The sequence below is a fragment of the Bombina bombina genome, chromosome 4, assembly GCF_027579735.1.
Source record: "Bombina bombina isolate aBomBom1 chromosome 4, aBomBom1.pri, whole genome shotgun sequence".
Taxonomy (NCBI): Eukaryota; Metazoa; Chordata; class Amphibia; order Anura; family Bombinatoridae; genus Bombina; species Bombina bombina.
The window spans coordinates 1,230,287,284-1,230,303,569 of record NC_069502.1 but is presented as its reverse complement, the minus strand read 5'-3'; the positions used below and the strand labels follow the sequence as shown (position 1 = coordinate 1,230,303,569).

Here is a 16,286-nt window from a genome sequence, read left to right as displayed (position 1 = left end):
TGCTTCAAGCACCTCCTAGGTAGGCAATGTTTAAAAACTGAGATATGCATGAGGTGGGCTGGGAATTTATAGGCTTCTGAGGTTTGGAAAACTTTGCCTCCTCCTGGTAGGAATGTATATCCCATACATAAAAGCTTGTAGACTCTCGCCACCTATATGAAAGAAATATCTATTTATAAATACATATAACCCTATGAGAAGAACCTGCGATATGTAACATCAGTGATGTACACACCTCCCTGCTCTACATACCAACCTACATCTGTAAATGTCACAGTCACAGAGGTTTATCCTGGTGGTGACATAAACTTACCATGGCAGAGCAGTTGTAATAGTCCTTGTGAGTTGGCTTCCAAGGTTTCAGGCAGCGCCAGCAGAAGCCGTGGTTACATTTGGCACAAGTCATACTAAAGTAATAAGAGAAAATACAATCACGGGGTGACCCAGAAATTACAGGAGATCATCACTAGCAAATGTCACACTCCCCCAGCTGTGCAACTCTCTCCCCTCACACTCCCCCAGCTGTGCAACTCTCTCCCCTCACACTCCCCCAGCTGTGCAACTCTCTCCCCTCACACTCCCCCAGCTGTGCAACTCTCTCCCCTCACACTCCACCAGCTGTGCAACTCTCTCCCCTCACACTCCCCAAGCTGTGCATCTCTCTCCCCTCACACTCCCCCAGCTGTGCATCTCTCTCCTCACACTCCCCCAGCTGTGCATCTCTCCCCTCACACTCCCCCAGCTATGCATCTCTCTCCCCTCACACTCCACCAGCTGTGCAACTCTCTCCCCTCACACTCCCCAAGCTGTGCATCTCTCTCCCCTCACACTCCCCCAGCTGTGCAACTCTCTCCCCTCACACTCCCCCAGCTGTGCATCTCTCTCCCCTCACACTCCCCCAGCTGTGCATCTCTCCCCTCACACCCCCCCAGCTGTGCATCTCTCTCCTCACACCCCCCCAGCTGTGCATCTCTCTCCTCTCACACTCCCCCAGCTGTGCATCTCTCTCCCCTCACACTCCCCCAGCTGTGCATCTCTCTCCCTCACTCCCCAGCTGTGCATCTCTCCCCTCACACCCCCCCAGCTGTGCATCTCTCTCCTCTCACACTCCCCCAGCTGTGCATCTCTCTCCCCTCACACTCCCCCAGCTGTGCAACTCTCTCCCCTCACTCCCCAGCTGTGCAACTCTCTCCCCTCACACTCCCCCAGCTGTGCATCTCTCTCCCCTCACACTCCCCCCAGCTGTGCAACTCTCTCCCCTCACACTCCCCCAGCTGTGCATCTCTCTCCCCTCACACTCCCCCAGCTGTGCAACTCTCTCCCCTCACACTCCCCCAGCTGTGCATCTCTCTCCGCTCACACTCCCCCAGCTGTGCATCTCTCTCCCCTCACACTCCCCCAGCTGTGCATCTCTCTCCCCTCACACTCCCCCCAGCTGGGCATCTCTCTCCCCTCACACTCCCCCCAGCTGTGCATCTCATCCCTCACACTCCCCCCAGCTATGCAACTCTCTCCTCACACTCCCCCAGCTGTGCAACTCTCCCCTCACACTCCCCCAGCTGTGCATCTCTCCCCTCACACCCCCCCCAGCTGTGCAACTCTCTCCCCTCACACTCCCCCAGCTGTGCATCTCTCTCCCTCACACTCCCCCAGCTGTGCATCTCTCTCCCCTCACACTCCCCCAGCTGTGCATCTCTCTCCCCTCACACCCCCCCAGCTGTGCATCTCTCTCCTCTCACACTCCCCCAGCTGTGCATCTCTCTCCCCTCACACTCCCCCAGCTGTGCATCTCTCTCCCCTCACTCCCCAGCTGTGCAACTCTCTCCCCTCACACTCCCCCAGCTGTGCATCTCTCTCCCCTCACACTCCCCCAGCTGTGCAACTCTCTCCCCTCACACTCCCCCAGCTGTGCATCTCTCTCCCCTCACACTCCCCCCAGCTGTGCAACTCTCTCCCCTCACACTCCCCCAGCTGTGCATCTCTCTCCGCTCACACTCCCCCAGCTGTGCATCTCTCTCCCCTCACACTCCCCCAGCTGTGCATCTCTCTCCCCTCACACTCCCCCAGCTGTGCATCTCTCTCCCCTCACACTCCCCCAGCTGTGCATCTCTCCCCTCACACTCCCCCAGCTATGCAACTCTCTCCTCACACTCCCCCAGCTGTGCAACTCTCCCCTCACACTCCCCCAGCTGTGCATCTCTCCCCTCACACTCCCCCAGCTGTGCAACTCTCCCCTCACACTCCCTATATATATGACAATTGGTGTATACTGTATATTTATATCAGTATCTGTACATATTCTGTATAGTAGTGTCTATTACATGCAGTTATATGACAATTAGTGTATACTGTATATTTATATCAGTATCTGTACATATTCTGTATAGTAGTGTCTGTTACATGCAGTTATATGACAATCAGTGTATACTGTATATTTATATCAGTATCTGTACATATTCTGTATAGTAGTGTCTATTACATGCAGTTATATGACAATTAGTGTATACTGTATATTTATATCAGTACATATTCTGTATAGTAGTGTCTATTACATGCAGTTATATGACAATTAGTGTATACTGTATATTTATATCAGTATCTGTATATATTCTGTATAGTAGTGTCTATTACATGCAGTTATATGACAATTAGTGTATACTGTATATTTATATCAGTATCTGTACATATTCTGTATAGTAGTGTCTATTACATACAGTTATATGACAATTAGTGTATACTGTATATTTATATCAGTATCTGTACATATTCTGTATAGTAGTGTCTATTACATACAGTTATATGACAATTAGTGTATACTGTATATTTATATCAGTATCTGTACATATTCTGTATAGTAGTGTCTATTACATGCAGTTATATGACAATTAGTGTATACTGTATATTTATATCAGTATCTGTACATATTCTGTATAGTAGTGTCTATTACATGCAGTTATATGACAATTAGTATATACTGTATATTTATATCAGTATCTGTACATATTCTGTATAGTAGTGTCTGTTACATGCAGTTATATGACAATTAGTGTATACTGTATATTTATATCAGTATCTGTACATATTCTGTATAGTAGTGTCTATTACATGCAGTTATATGACAATTAGTGTATACTGTATATTTATATCAGTATCTGTACATATTCTGTATAGTAGTGTCTATTACATGCAGTTATATAACAATTAGTGTATACTGTATATTTATATCAGTATCTGTACATATTCTGTATAGTAGTGTCTGTTACATGCAGTTATATGACAATTAGTGTATACTGTATATTTATATCAGTATCTGTACATATTCTGTGTAGTAGTTTCTGTTACATGCAGTTATATGACAATTAGTGTATACTGTATATTTATATCAGTATCTGTACATATTCTGTATAGTAGTGTCTATTACATGCAGTTATATGACAATTAGTGTATACTGTATATTTATATCAGTATCTGTATATATTCTGTATAGTAGTGTCTATTACATGCAGTTATATGACAATTAGTGTATACTGTATATTTATATCAGTATCTGTACATATTCTGTATAGTAGTGTCTATTACATGCAGTTATATGACAATTAGTATATACTGTATATTTATATCAGTATCTGTACATATTCTGTATAGTAGTGTCTATTACATACTGATATATGACAATTAGTGTATACTGTATATTTATATCAGTATCTGTACATATTCTGTATAGTAGTGTCTATTACATGCAGTTATATGACAATTAGTGTATACTGTATATTTATATCAGTATCTGTACATATTCTGTATAGTAGTGTCTGTTACATGCAGTTATATGACAATTAGTGTATACTGTATATTTATATCAGTATCTGTACATATTCTGTATAGTAGTGTCTATTACATGCAGTTATATGACAATTAGTGTATACTGTATATTTATATCAGTATCTGTACATATTCTGTATAGTAGTGTCTATTACATGCAGTTATATGTAATTAGTGTATAATGTATATTTATATCAGTATCTGTACATATTCTGTATAGTAGTGTGTTACATGCAGTTATATGACAATTAGTGTATACTGTATATTTATATCAGTATCTGTACATATTCTGTATAGTAGTGTCTATTACATGCAGTTATATGACAATTAGTGTATACTGTATATTTATATCAGTATCTGTACATATTCTGTATAGTAGTGTCTATTACATGCAGTTATATGACAATTAGTGTATACTGTATATTTATATCAGTATCTGTACATATTCTGTATAGTAGTGTCTATTACATGCAGTTATATGTAATTAGTGTATACTGTATATTTATATCAGTACTGTACATATTCTGTAAAGTAGTGTCTATTACATGCAGTTATATGACAATTAGTGTATACTGTATATTTATATCAGTATCTGTACATATTCTGTATAGTAGTGTCTATTACATGCAGTTATATGACAATTAGTGTATACTGTATATTTATATCAGTATCTGTATATATTCTGTATAGTAATGTCTGTTACATGCAGTTATATGACAATTAGTGTATACTGTATATTTATATCAGTATATATTCTGTATAGTAGTGTCTATTACATGCAGTTATATCACAATTAGTATATACTGTATATTTATATCAGTATCTGTACATATTATTCTGTATAGTAGTGTCTATTACATGCAGTTATATGACAATTAGTATATACTGTATATTTATATCAGTATCTGTACATATTATTCTGTATAGTAGTGTCTATTACATGCAGTTATATGACAATTAGTATATACTGTATATTTATATCAGTATCTGTACATATTCTGTATACTAGTGTCTATTACATGCAGTTATATGTAATTAGTGTATACTGTATATTTATATCAGTATCTGTACATATTCTGTATAGTAGTGTCTGTTACATGCAGTTATATGTAATTAGTGTATACTGTATATTTATATCAGTATCTGTACATATTCTGTATAGTAGTGTCTATTACATGCAGTTATATGACAATTAGTGTATACTGTATATTTATATCAGTATCTGTACATATTCTGTATAGTAGTGTCTATTACATGCAGTTATATGACAATTAGTGTATACTGTATATTTATATCAGTATCTGTACATATTCTGTATAGTAGTGTCTATTACATGCAGTTATATGTAATTAGTGTATACTGTATATTTATATCAGTATCTGTACATATTCTGTATAGTAGTGTCTATTACATGCAGTTATATGTAATTAGTGTATACTGTATATTTATATCAGTATCTGTACATATTCTGTATAGTAGTGTCTATTACATACAGTTATATGTAATTAGTGTATACTGTATATTTATATCAGTATCTGTACATATTCTGTATAGTAATGTCTATTACATGCAGTTATATGACAATTAGTGTATACTATATATTTATATCAGTATATGTACATATTCTGTATAGTAGTGTCTATTACATGCAGTTATATGTAATTAGTGTATACTGTATATTTATATCAGTATCAGTACATATTCTGTATAGTAGTGTCTATTACATGCAGTTATATGTAATTAGTGTATACTGTATATTTATATCAGTATCTGTACATATTCTGTATAGTAGTGTCTATTACATGCAGTTATATGACAATTAGTGTATACTGTATATTTATATCAGTATCTGTACATATTCTGTATAGTAGTGTCTATTACATGCAGTTATATGACAATTAGTGTATACTGTATATTTATATCAGTATCTGTACATATTCTGTATAGTAGTGTCTATTACATGCAGTTATATAACAATTAGTGTATACTGTATATTTATATCAGTATCTGTACATATTCTGTATAGTAGTGTCTATTACATGCAGTTATATGACAATTAGTGTATACTGTATATTTATATAAGTATCTGTACATATTCTGTATAGTAGTGTCTATTACATGCAGTTATATGACAATTAGTGTATACTGTATATTTATATCAGTATCTGTAAATATTCTGTATAGTAGTGTCTATTACATGCAGTTATATGTAATTAGTGTATACTGTATATTTATATCAGTATCTGTACATATTCTGTATAGTAGTGTCTATTACATGCAGTTATATGGCAATTAGTATATACTGTATATTTATATTAGTATCTGTACATATTCTTTATAGTAGTGTCTATTACATGCAGTTATATAACAATTAGTGTATACTGTATATTTATATCAGTATCTGTACATAATCTGTATAGTAGTGTCTATTACATGCAGTTATATAACAATTAGTGTATACTGTATATTTATATCAGTATCTGTACATATTCTGTATAGTAGTGTCTATTACATGCAGTTATATGACAATTAGTGTATACTGTATATTTATATCAGTATCTGTACATAATCTGTATAGTAGTGTCTATTACATACAGTTATATGACAATTAGTGTATACTGTATATTTATATCAGTATCTGTACATATTCTGTATAGTAGTGTCTGTTACATACAGTTATATGTAATTAGTGTATACTGTATATTTATATCAGTATCTGTACATATTCTGTATAGTAGTGTCTGTTACATGCAGTTATATGACAATTAGTGTATACTGTATATTTATATCAGTATCTGTACATATTCTGTATAGTAGTGTCTATTACATGCAGTTATATGACAATTAGTGTATATTGTATATTTATATCAGTATCTGTACATATTCTGTATAGTAGCGTCTATTACATGCAGTTATATGACAATTAGTGTTTACTGTATATTTATATCAGTATCTGTACATATTCTGTATAGTAGTGTCTGTTACATGCAGTTATATGTAATTAGTGTATACTGTATATTTATATCAGTATCTGTACATATTCTGTATAGTAGTGTCTGTTACATGCAGTTATATGTAATTAGTGTATACTGTATATTTATATCAGTATCTGTACATATTCTGTATAGTAGTGTCTATTACATGCAGTTATATGACAATTAGTGTATACTGTATATTTATATCAGTATCTGTACATATTCTGTATAGTAGTGTCTATTACATGCAGTTATATGACAATTAGTGTATACTGTATATTTATATCAGTATCTGTACATATTCTGTATAGTAGTGTCTATTACATGCAGTTATATGACAATTAGTGTATACTGTATATTTATATCAGTATCTGTACATATTCTGTATAGTAGTGTCTATTACATGCAGTTATATGTAATTAGTGTATACTGTATATTTATATCAGTATCAGTACATATTCTGTATAGTAGTGTCTATTACATACAGTTATATGACAATTAGTGTATACTGTATATTTATATCAGTATCTGTACATATTCTGTATAGTAGTGTCTATTACATGCAGTTATATGACAATTAGTGTATACTGTATATTTATATCAGTATCTGTACATATTCTGTATAGTAGTGTCTATTACATGCAGTTATATGACAATTAGTGTATACTGTATATTTATATCAGTATCTGTACATATTCTGTATAGTAGTGTCTATTACATGCAGTTATATAACAATTAGTGTATACTGTATATTTATATCAGTATCTGTACATATTCTGTATAGTAGTGTCTGTTACATGCAGTTATATGACAATTAGTGTATACTGTATATTTATATCCGTATCTGTACATATTCTGTATAGTAGTGTATATTACAGGCAGTTATATGACAATTAGTATATACTGTATATTTATATCAGTATCTGTACATATTCTGTATAGTAGTGTCTATTACATGCAGTTATATGACAATTAGTGTATACTGTATATTTATATCAGTAGCTGTACATATTCTGTATAGTAGTGTCTATTACATGCAGTTATATGACAATTAGTGTATACTGTATATTTATATCAGTATCTGTACATATTCTGTATAGTAATGTCTATTACATGCAGTTATATGACAATTAGTGTATACTGTATATTTGTATCAGTATCTGTACATATTCTGTATAGTAGTGTCTGTTACATGCAGTTATATGACAATTAGTATATACTGTATATTTATATCAGTATCTGTACATATTCTGTATAGTAGTGTCTGTTACATGCAGTTATATGACAATTAGTATATACTGTATATTTATATCAGTATCTGTACATATTCTGTATAGTAGTGTCTATTACATGCAGTTATATGTAATTAGTGTATACTGTATATTTATATCAGTATCTGTACATATTCTGTATAGTAGTGTCTATTACATGCAGTTATATGTAATTAGTGTATACTGTATATTTATATCAGTATCTGTACATATTCTGTATAGTAGTGTCTATTACATGCAGTTATATGACAATTAGTGTATACTGTATATTTATATCAGTATCTGTACATATTCTGTATAGTAGTGTCTATTACACGCAGTTATATGACAATTAGTGTATACTGTATATTTATATCAGTAGCTGTATATATTCTGTATAGTAGTGTCTATTACATGTAGTTATATGACAATTAGTGTATACTGTATATTTATATTAGTATCTGTACATATTCTGTATAGTAGTGTCTATTACATGCAGTTATATGACAATTAGTATATACTGTATATTTATATCAGTATCTGTACATATTCTGTATAGTAGTATCTATTACATGCAGTTATATGACAATTAGTATATACTGTATATTTATATCAGTATCTGTACATATTCTGTATAGTAGTGTCTATTACATGCAGATATATGTAATTAGTGTATACTGTATATTTATATCAGTATCTATACATATTCTGTATAGTAGTGTCTATTACATGCAGTTATATGACAATTAGTGTATACTGTATATTTATATCAGTATCTGTACATATTCTGTATAGTAGTGTCTGTTACATGCAGTTATATGACAATTAGTGTATACTGTATATTTATATCAGTATCTGTACATATTCTGTATAGTAGTGTCTATTACATGCAGTTATATGTAATTAGTGTATACTGTATATTTATATCAGTATCTGTACATATTCTGTATAGTAGTGTCTATTACATGCAGTTATATGTAATTAGTGTATACTGTATATTTATATCAGTATCAGTACATATTCTGTATAGTAGTGTCTATTACATGCAGTTATATGACAATTAGTGTATACTGTATATTTATATCAGTATCTGTACATATTCTGTATAGTAATGTCTATTACATGCAGTTATATGACAATTAGTGTATACTGTATATTTGTATCAGTACTGTACATATTCTGTATATAGTAGTGTCTATTACATGCAGTTATATGACAATTAGTATATACTGTATATTTATATCAGTATCTGTACATATTCTGTATAGTAGTGTCTGTTACATGCAGTTATATGACAATTAGTAAATACTGTATAATTATATCAGTATCTTTACATATTCTGTATAGTAGTGACTGTTACATGCAGTTATATGACAATTAGTGTATACTGTATATTTATATCAGTATCTGTACAAATTCTGTATAGTAGTGTCTATTACATGCAGTTATATGACAATTAGTGTATACTGTCTATTTATATCAGTATCTGTACATATTCTGTATAGTAGTGTCTATTACATGCAGTTATATGACAATTAGTATATACTGTATATTTATATCAGTATCAGTACATATTCTGTATAGTAGTGTCTGTTACATGCAGTTATATGACAATTAGTGTATACTGTATATTTATATCAGTATCTGTACATATTCTGTATAGTAGTGTCTATTACATGCAGTTATATGTAATTAGTGTATACTGTATATTTATATCAGTATCTGTACATATTCTGTATAGTAGTGTCTGTTACATGCAGTTATATGACAATTAGTGTATACTGTATATTTATATCAGTATCTGTACACATTCTGTATAGTAATGTCTGTTACATGCAGTTATATGACAATTAGTGTATACTGTATATTTATATCAGTATCTGTACATATTCTGTATAGTAGTGTCTATTACATGCAGTTATATGTAATTAGTGTATACTGTATATTTATATCAGTATCTGTACATATTCTGTATAGTAGTGTCTATTACATGCAGTTATATGACAATTAGTGTATACTGTATATTTATATCAGTATCTGTACATATTCTGTATAGTAGTGTCTATTAAATGCAGTTATATGACAATTAGTATATACTGTATATTTATATCAGTATCTGTACATATTCTGTATAGTAGTGTCTATTACATGCAGTTATATGACAATTAGTGTATACTGTATATTTATATCAGTATCTGTACATATTATGTATAGTAATGTCTGTTACATGCAGTTATATGTAATTAGTGTATACTGTATATTTATATCAGTATCTGTACATATTCTGTATAGTAGTGTCTGTTACATGCAGTTATATGACAATTAGTGTATACTGTATATTTATATCAGTATCTGTACATATTCTGTATAGTAGTGTATGTTACATGCAGTTATATGACAATTAGTGTATACTGTATATTTATATCAGTATCTGTACATATTCTGTATAGTAGTGTCTATTACATGCAGTTATATGTAATTAGTGTATACTGTATATTTATATCAGTAGCTGTACATATTCTGTATAGTAGTGTCTGTTACACGCAGTTATATGACAATTAGTGTATACTGTATATTTATATCAGTATCTGTACATATTTTGTATAGTAGTGTCTATTACATGCAGTTATATGACAATTAGTGTATACTGTATATTTATATCAGTATCTGTACATATACTGTATAGTAGTGTCTGTTACATGCAGTTATATGACAATTAGTGTATACTGTATATTTATATCTGTATCTGTACATATTCTGTATAGTAGTGTCTATTACATGCAGTTATATGACAATTAGTGTATACTGTATATTTATATCAGTATCTGTACATATTATGTATAGTAGTGTCTATTACATGCAGTTATATGACAATTAGTATATACTGTATATTTATATCAGTGTCTGTACATATTCTGTATAGTAGTGTCTATTACATGCAGTTATATGTAATTAGTGTATACTGTATATTTATATCAGTATCTGTACATATTCTGTATAGTAGTGTCTATTACATGCAGTTATATTACAATTAGTGTATACTGTATATTTATATCAGTATCTGTACATATTCTGTATAGTAGTGTCTATTACATGCAGTTATATGACAATTAGTGTATACTGTATATTTATATCAGTAGCTGTACATATTCTGTATAGTAGTGTCTATTACATGCAGTTATATGTAATTAGTATATACTGTATATTTATATCAGTATCTGTACATATTCTGTATAGTAGTGTCTATTACATGCAGTTATATGACAATTAGTGTATACTGTATATTTATATCAGTATCTGTACATATTCTGTATAGTAGTGTCTATTACATGCAGTTATATGACAATTAGTGTATACTGTATATTTATATCAGTATCTGTACATATTCTGTATAGTAGTGTCTGTTACATACAGTTATATGACAATTAGTGTATACTGTATATTTATATCAGTATCTGTACATATTCTGTATAGTAGTGTCTATTACATGCAGTTATATGACAATTAGTGTATACTGTATATTTATATCAGTATCTGTACATATTCTGTATAGTAGTGTCTATTACATGTAGTTATATGACAATTAGTGTATACTGTATATTTATATCAGGATCTGTACATATTCTGTATAGTAGTGTCTATTACATGCAGTTATATGTAATTAGTGTATACTGTATATTTATATCAGTATCTGTACATATTCTGTATAGTAGTGTCTGTTACATACAGTTATATGACAATTAGTGTATACTGTATATTTATATCAGTATCTGTACATATTCTGTATAGTAGTGTCTGTTACATGCAGTTATATGTAATTAGTGTATACTGTATATTTATATCAGTATCTGTACATATTCTGTATAGTAGTGTCTGTTACATGCAGTTATATGACAATTAGTGTATACTGTATATTTATATCAGTATCTGTACATATTCTGTATAGTAGTGTCTATTACATGCAGTTATATGACAATTAGTGTATACTGTATATTTATATCAGTATCTGTACATATTCTGTATAGTAGTGTCTATTACATGTAGTTATATGACAATTAGTGTATACTGTATATTTATATCAGGATCTGTACATATTCTGTATAGTAGTGTCTATTACATGCAGTTATATGACAATTAGTATATACTGTATATTTATATCAGTATCTGTACATATTCTGTATAGTAGTTTCTGTTACATGCAGTTATATGACAATTAGTGTATACTGTATATTTATATCAGTATCTGTACATATTCTGTATAGTAGTGTCTGTTACATGCAGTTATATGTAATTAGTGTATACTGTATATTTATATCAGTATCTGTACATATTCTGTATAGTAGTGTCTATTACATGCAGTTATATGACAATTAGTGTATACTGTATATTTATATCAGTATCTGTACATATTCTGTATAGTAGTGTCTATTACATGCAGTTATATGTAATTAGTGTATACTGTATATTTATATCAGTATCTGTACATATTCTGTATAGTAGTGTCTATTACATGCAGTTATATGTAATTAGTGTATACTGTATATTTATATCAGTATCTGTACATATTCTGTATAGTAGTGTCTATTACATGCAGTTATATGACAATTAGTACATACTGTATATTTATATCAGTATCTGTATATAGTCTATATAGCAGTGTCTATTACATGCAGTTATATGTAATTAGTGTATACTGTATATTTATATCAGTATCTGTACATATTCTGTATAGTAGTGTCTATTACATGCAGTTATATGTAATTAGTGTATACTGTATATTTATATCAGTATCTGTACATAGTCTGTATAGTAGTGTCTATTACATGCAGTTATATGACAATTAGTATATATTGTATATTTATATCAGTATCTGTATATATTCTGTATAGTAGTGTCTATTACATGCAGTTATATGACAATTAGTGTATACTGTATATTTATATAAGTATCTGTACATATTCTGTATAGTAGTGTCTATTACATGCAGTTATATGACAATTAGTGTATACTGTATATTTATATCAGTATCTGTACATATTCTGTATAGTAGTGTCTATTACATGCAGTTATATGACAATTAGTGTATACTGTATATTTATATCAGTATCTGTACATATTCTGTATAGTAGTGTCTGTTACATGCAGTTATATGACAATTAGTGTATACTGTATATTTATATCAGTATCTGTACATATTCTGTATAGTAGTGTCTATTACATGCAGTTATATGACAATTAGTGTATACTGTATATTTATATCAGTATCTGTATATATTCTGTATAGTAGTGTCTGTTACATGCAGTTATATGACAATTAGTGTATACTGTATATTTATATCAGTATCTGTACACATTCTGTATAGTAATGTCTGTTACATGCAGTTATATGACAATTAGTGTATACTGTATATTTATATCAGTATCTGTACATATTCTGTATAGTAGTGTCTGTTACATGCAGTTATATGACAATTAGTGTATACTGTATATTTATATCAGTATCTGTACATATTCTGTATAGTAGTGTCTATTACATGCAGTTATATGACAATTAGTGTATACTGTATATTTATATCAGTATCTGTACATATTCTGTATAGTAGTGTCTATTACATACAGTTATATGACAATTAGTGTATACTGTATATTTATATCAGTATCTGTACATATTCTGTATAGTAGTGTCTATTACATGCAGTTATATGACAATTAGTGTATACTGTATATTTATATCAGTATCTGTACATATTCTGTATAGTAGTGTCTGTTACATGCAGTTACATGACAATTAGTGTATACTGTCCCTTTAAGTCACCTGATCTTAATAAGAGCCCCTCCCAATGCAAACCCCTTTCCCTAAGTTTGGACACTCACTGCAGACAACCCTCATTCTTTTCAATTGGCGCTTGGCAACTTGGGCAATGCTTGGATATCAGTTTTGTTAGATGTTTGCTTTGAGCTTCCACTGTCATCCCCTCATAAAAGCCACCGTCATCCATCCACTGAGACATGTGACTGCAGCTAGCCGGGTAGTGAGCCTGAAAGATAAAGAGCATAATCTGATAGTATAATCAACTAACCTTGTAACGCAGCATTAATATATATACAGCATAATGTGATAGGATACACAACTAACCTTGTAACGCAGCATTAATATATATACAGCATAATGTGATAGGATACACAACTAACCTTGTAACGCAGCATTAATATATATACAGCATAATGTGATAGGATACACAACTAACCTTGTAACGCAGCATTAATATATATACAGCATAATGTGATAGGATACACAACTAACCTTGTAACGCAGCATTAATATATACACAGCATAATGTGATAGGATACACAACTAACCTTGTAACGCAGAATTAATATATATATACAGCATAATGTGATAGGATACACAACTAACCTTGTAACGCAGAATTAATATATATATACAGCATAATGTGATGGGATACACAACTAACCTCGTAACGCAGCATTAATATATATACAGCATAATGTGATAGGATACACAACTAACCTTGTAACGCAGCATTAATATATATACAGCATAATGTGATAGGATACACAACTAACCTTGTAATGCAGCATTAATATATACACAGCATAATGTGATAGGATACACAACTAACCTCGTAACGCAGCATTAATATATACACAGCATAATGTGATAGGATACACAACTAACCTTGTAACGCAGCATTAATATATATACAGCATAATGTGATAGGATACACAACTAACCTTGTAACGCAGCATTAATATATATACAGCATAATGTGATAGGATACACAACTAACCTTGTAACGCAGCATTAATATATATACAGCATAATGTGATAGGATACACAACTAACCTTGTAATGCAGCATTAATATATACACAGCATAATGTGATAGGATACACAACTAACCTTGTAACGCAGCATTAATATATACACAGCATAATGTGATAGGATACACAACTAACCTCGTAATGCAGCATTAATATATACACAGCATAATGTGATAGGATACACAACTAACCTTGTAATGCAGCATTAATATATACACAGCATAATGTGATAGGATACACAACTAACCTTGTAACGCAGCATTAATATATACACAGCATAATGTGATAGGATACACAACTAACCTCGTAACGCAGCATTAATATGTACACAGCATAATGTGATAGGATACACAACTAACCTTGTAATGCAGCATTAATATATACACAGCATAATGTGATAGGATACACAACTAACCTTGTAACGCAGCATTAATATATACACAGCATAATGTGATAGGATACACAACTAACCTCGTAACGCAGCATTAATATGTACACAGCATAATGTGATAGGATACACAACTAACCTTGTAATGCAGCATTAATATATACACAGCATAATGTGATAGGATACACAACTAACCTTGTAACGCAGCATTAATATATATATACAGCATAATGTGATAGGATACACAACTAACCTTGTAACGCAGCATTAATATATATACAGCATAATGTGATAGGATACACAACTAACCTTGTAACGCAGCATTAATATATATACAGCATAATGTGATAGGATAAGCAACTAACCTTGTAATGCAGCATTAATATATATACAGCATAATGTGATAGGATAAGCAACTAACCATGTAACGCAGCATTAATATATACACAGCATAATGTGATAGGATACACAACTAACCTTGTAACGCAGAATTAATATATACACAGCATAATGTGATAGGATAAGCAACTAACCTTGTAACGCAGCATTAATATATATACAGCATAATGTGATAGGATACACAACTAACCTCGTAACGCAGGATTAATATATACACAGCATAATGTGATGGGATACACAACTAACCTCGTAACGCAGCATTAATATATACACAGCATAATGTGATAGGATACACAACTAACCTTGTAATGCAGCATTAATATATACACAGCATAATGTGATAGGATACACAACTAACCTTGTAACGCAGCATTAATATATACACAGCATAATGTGATAGGATACACAACTAACCTCGTAACGCAGCATTAATATGTACACAGTATAATGTGATAGGATACACAACTAACCTCGTAACGCAGCATTAATATATACATTAATATATACACAGCATAATGTGATAGGATAAGCAACTAACCTCGTAACGCAGCATTAATATATACACAGCATAATGTGATAGGATAAGCAACTAACCTTGTAATGCAGCATT

At 31.8% G+C, this 16,286-nt stretch overlaps 1 protein-coding gene across 1 annotated transcript in view; it reads right to left on the bottom strand.

Moving 5' to 3' along the window:
- CUL9 (cullin 9) overlaps window positions 1–16,286 on the bottom strand; it is a gene marked incomplete in the record, with an annotated part of 1,346,550 nt that overhangs the window by 295,768 nt on the left and 1,034,496 nt on the right. Inside the window, 2 exon segments of the mRNA XM_053712774.1 lie at window positions 314–407; window positions 13,919–14,082. Of these exon segments, the coding sequence (XP_053568749.1) occupies window positions 314–407; window positions 13,919–14,082 (258 nt within the window).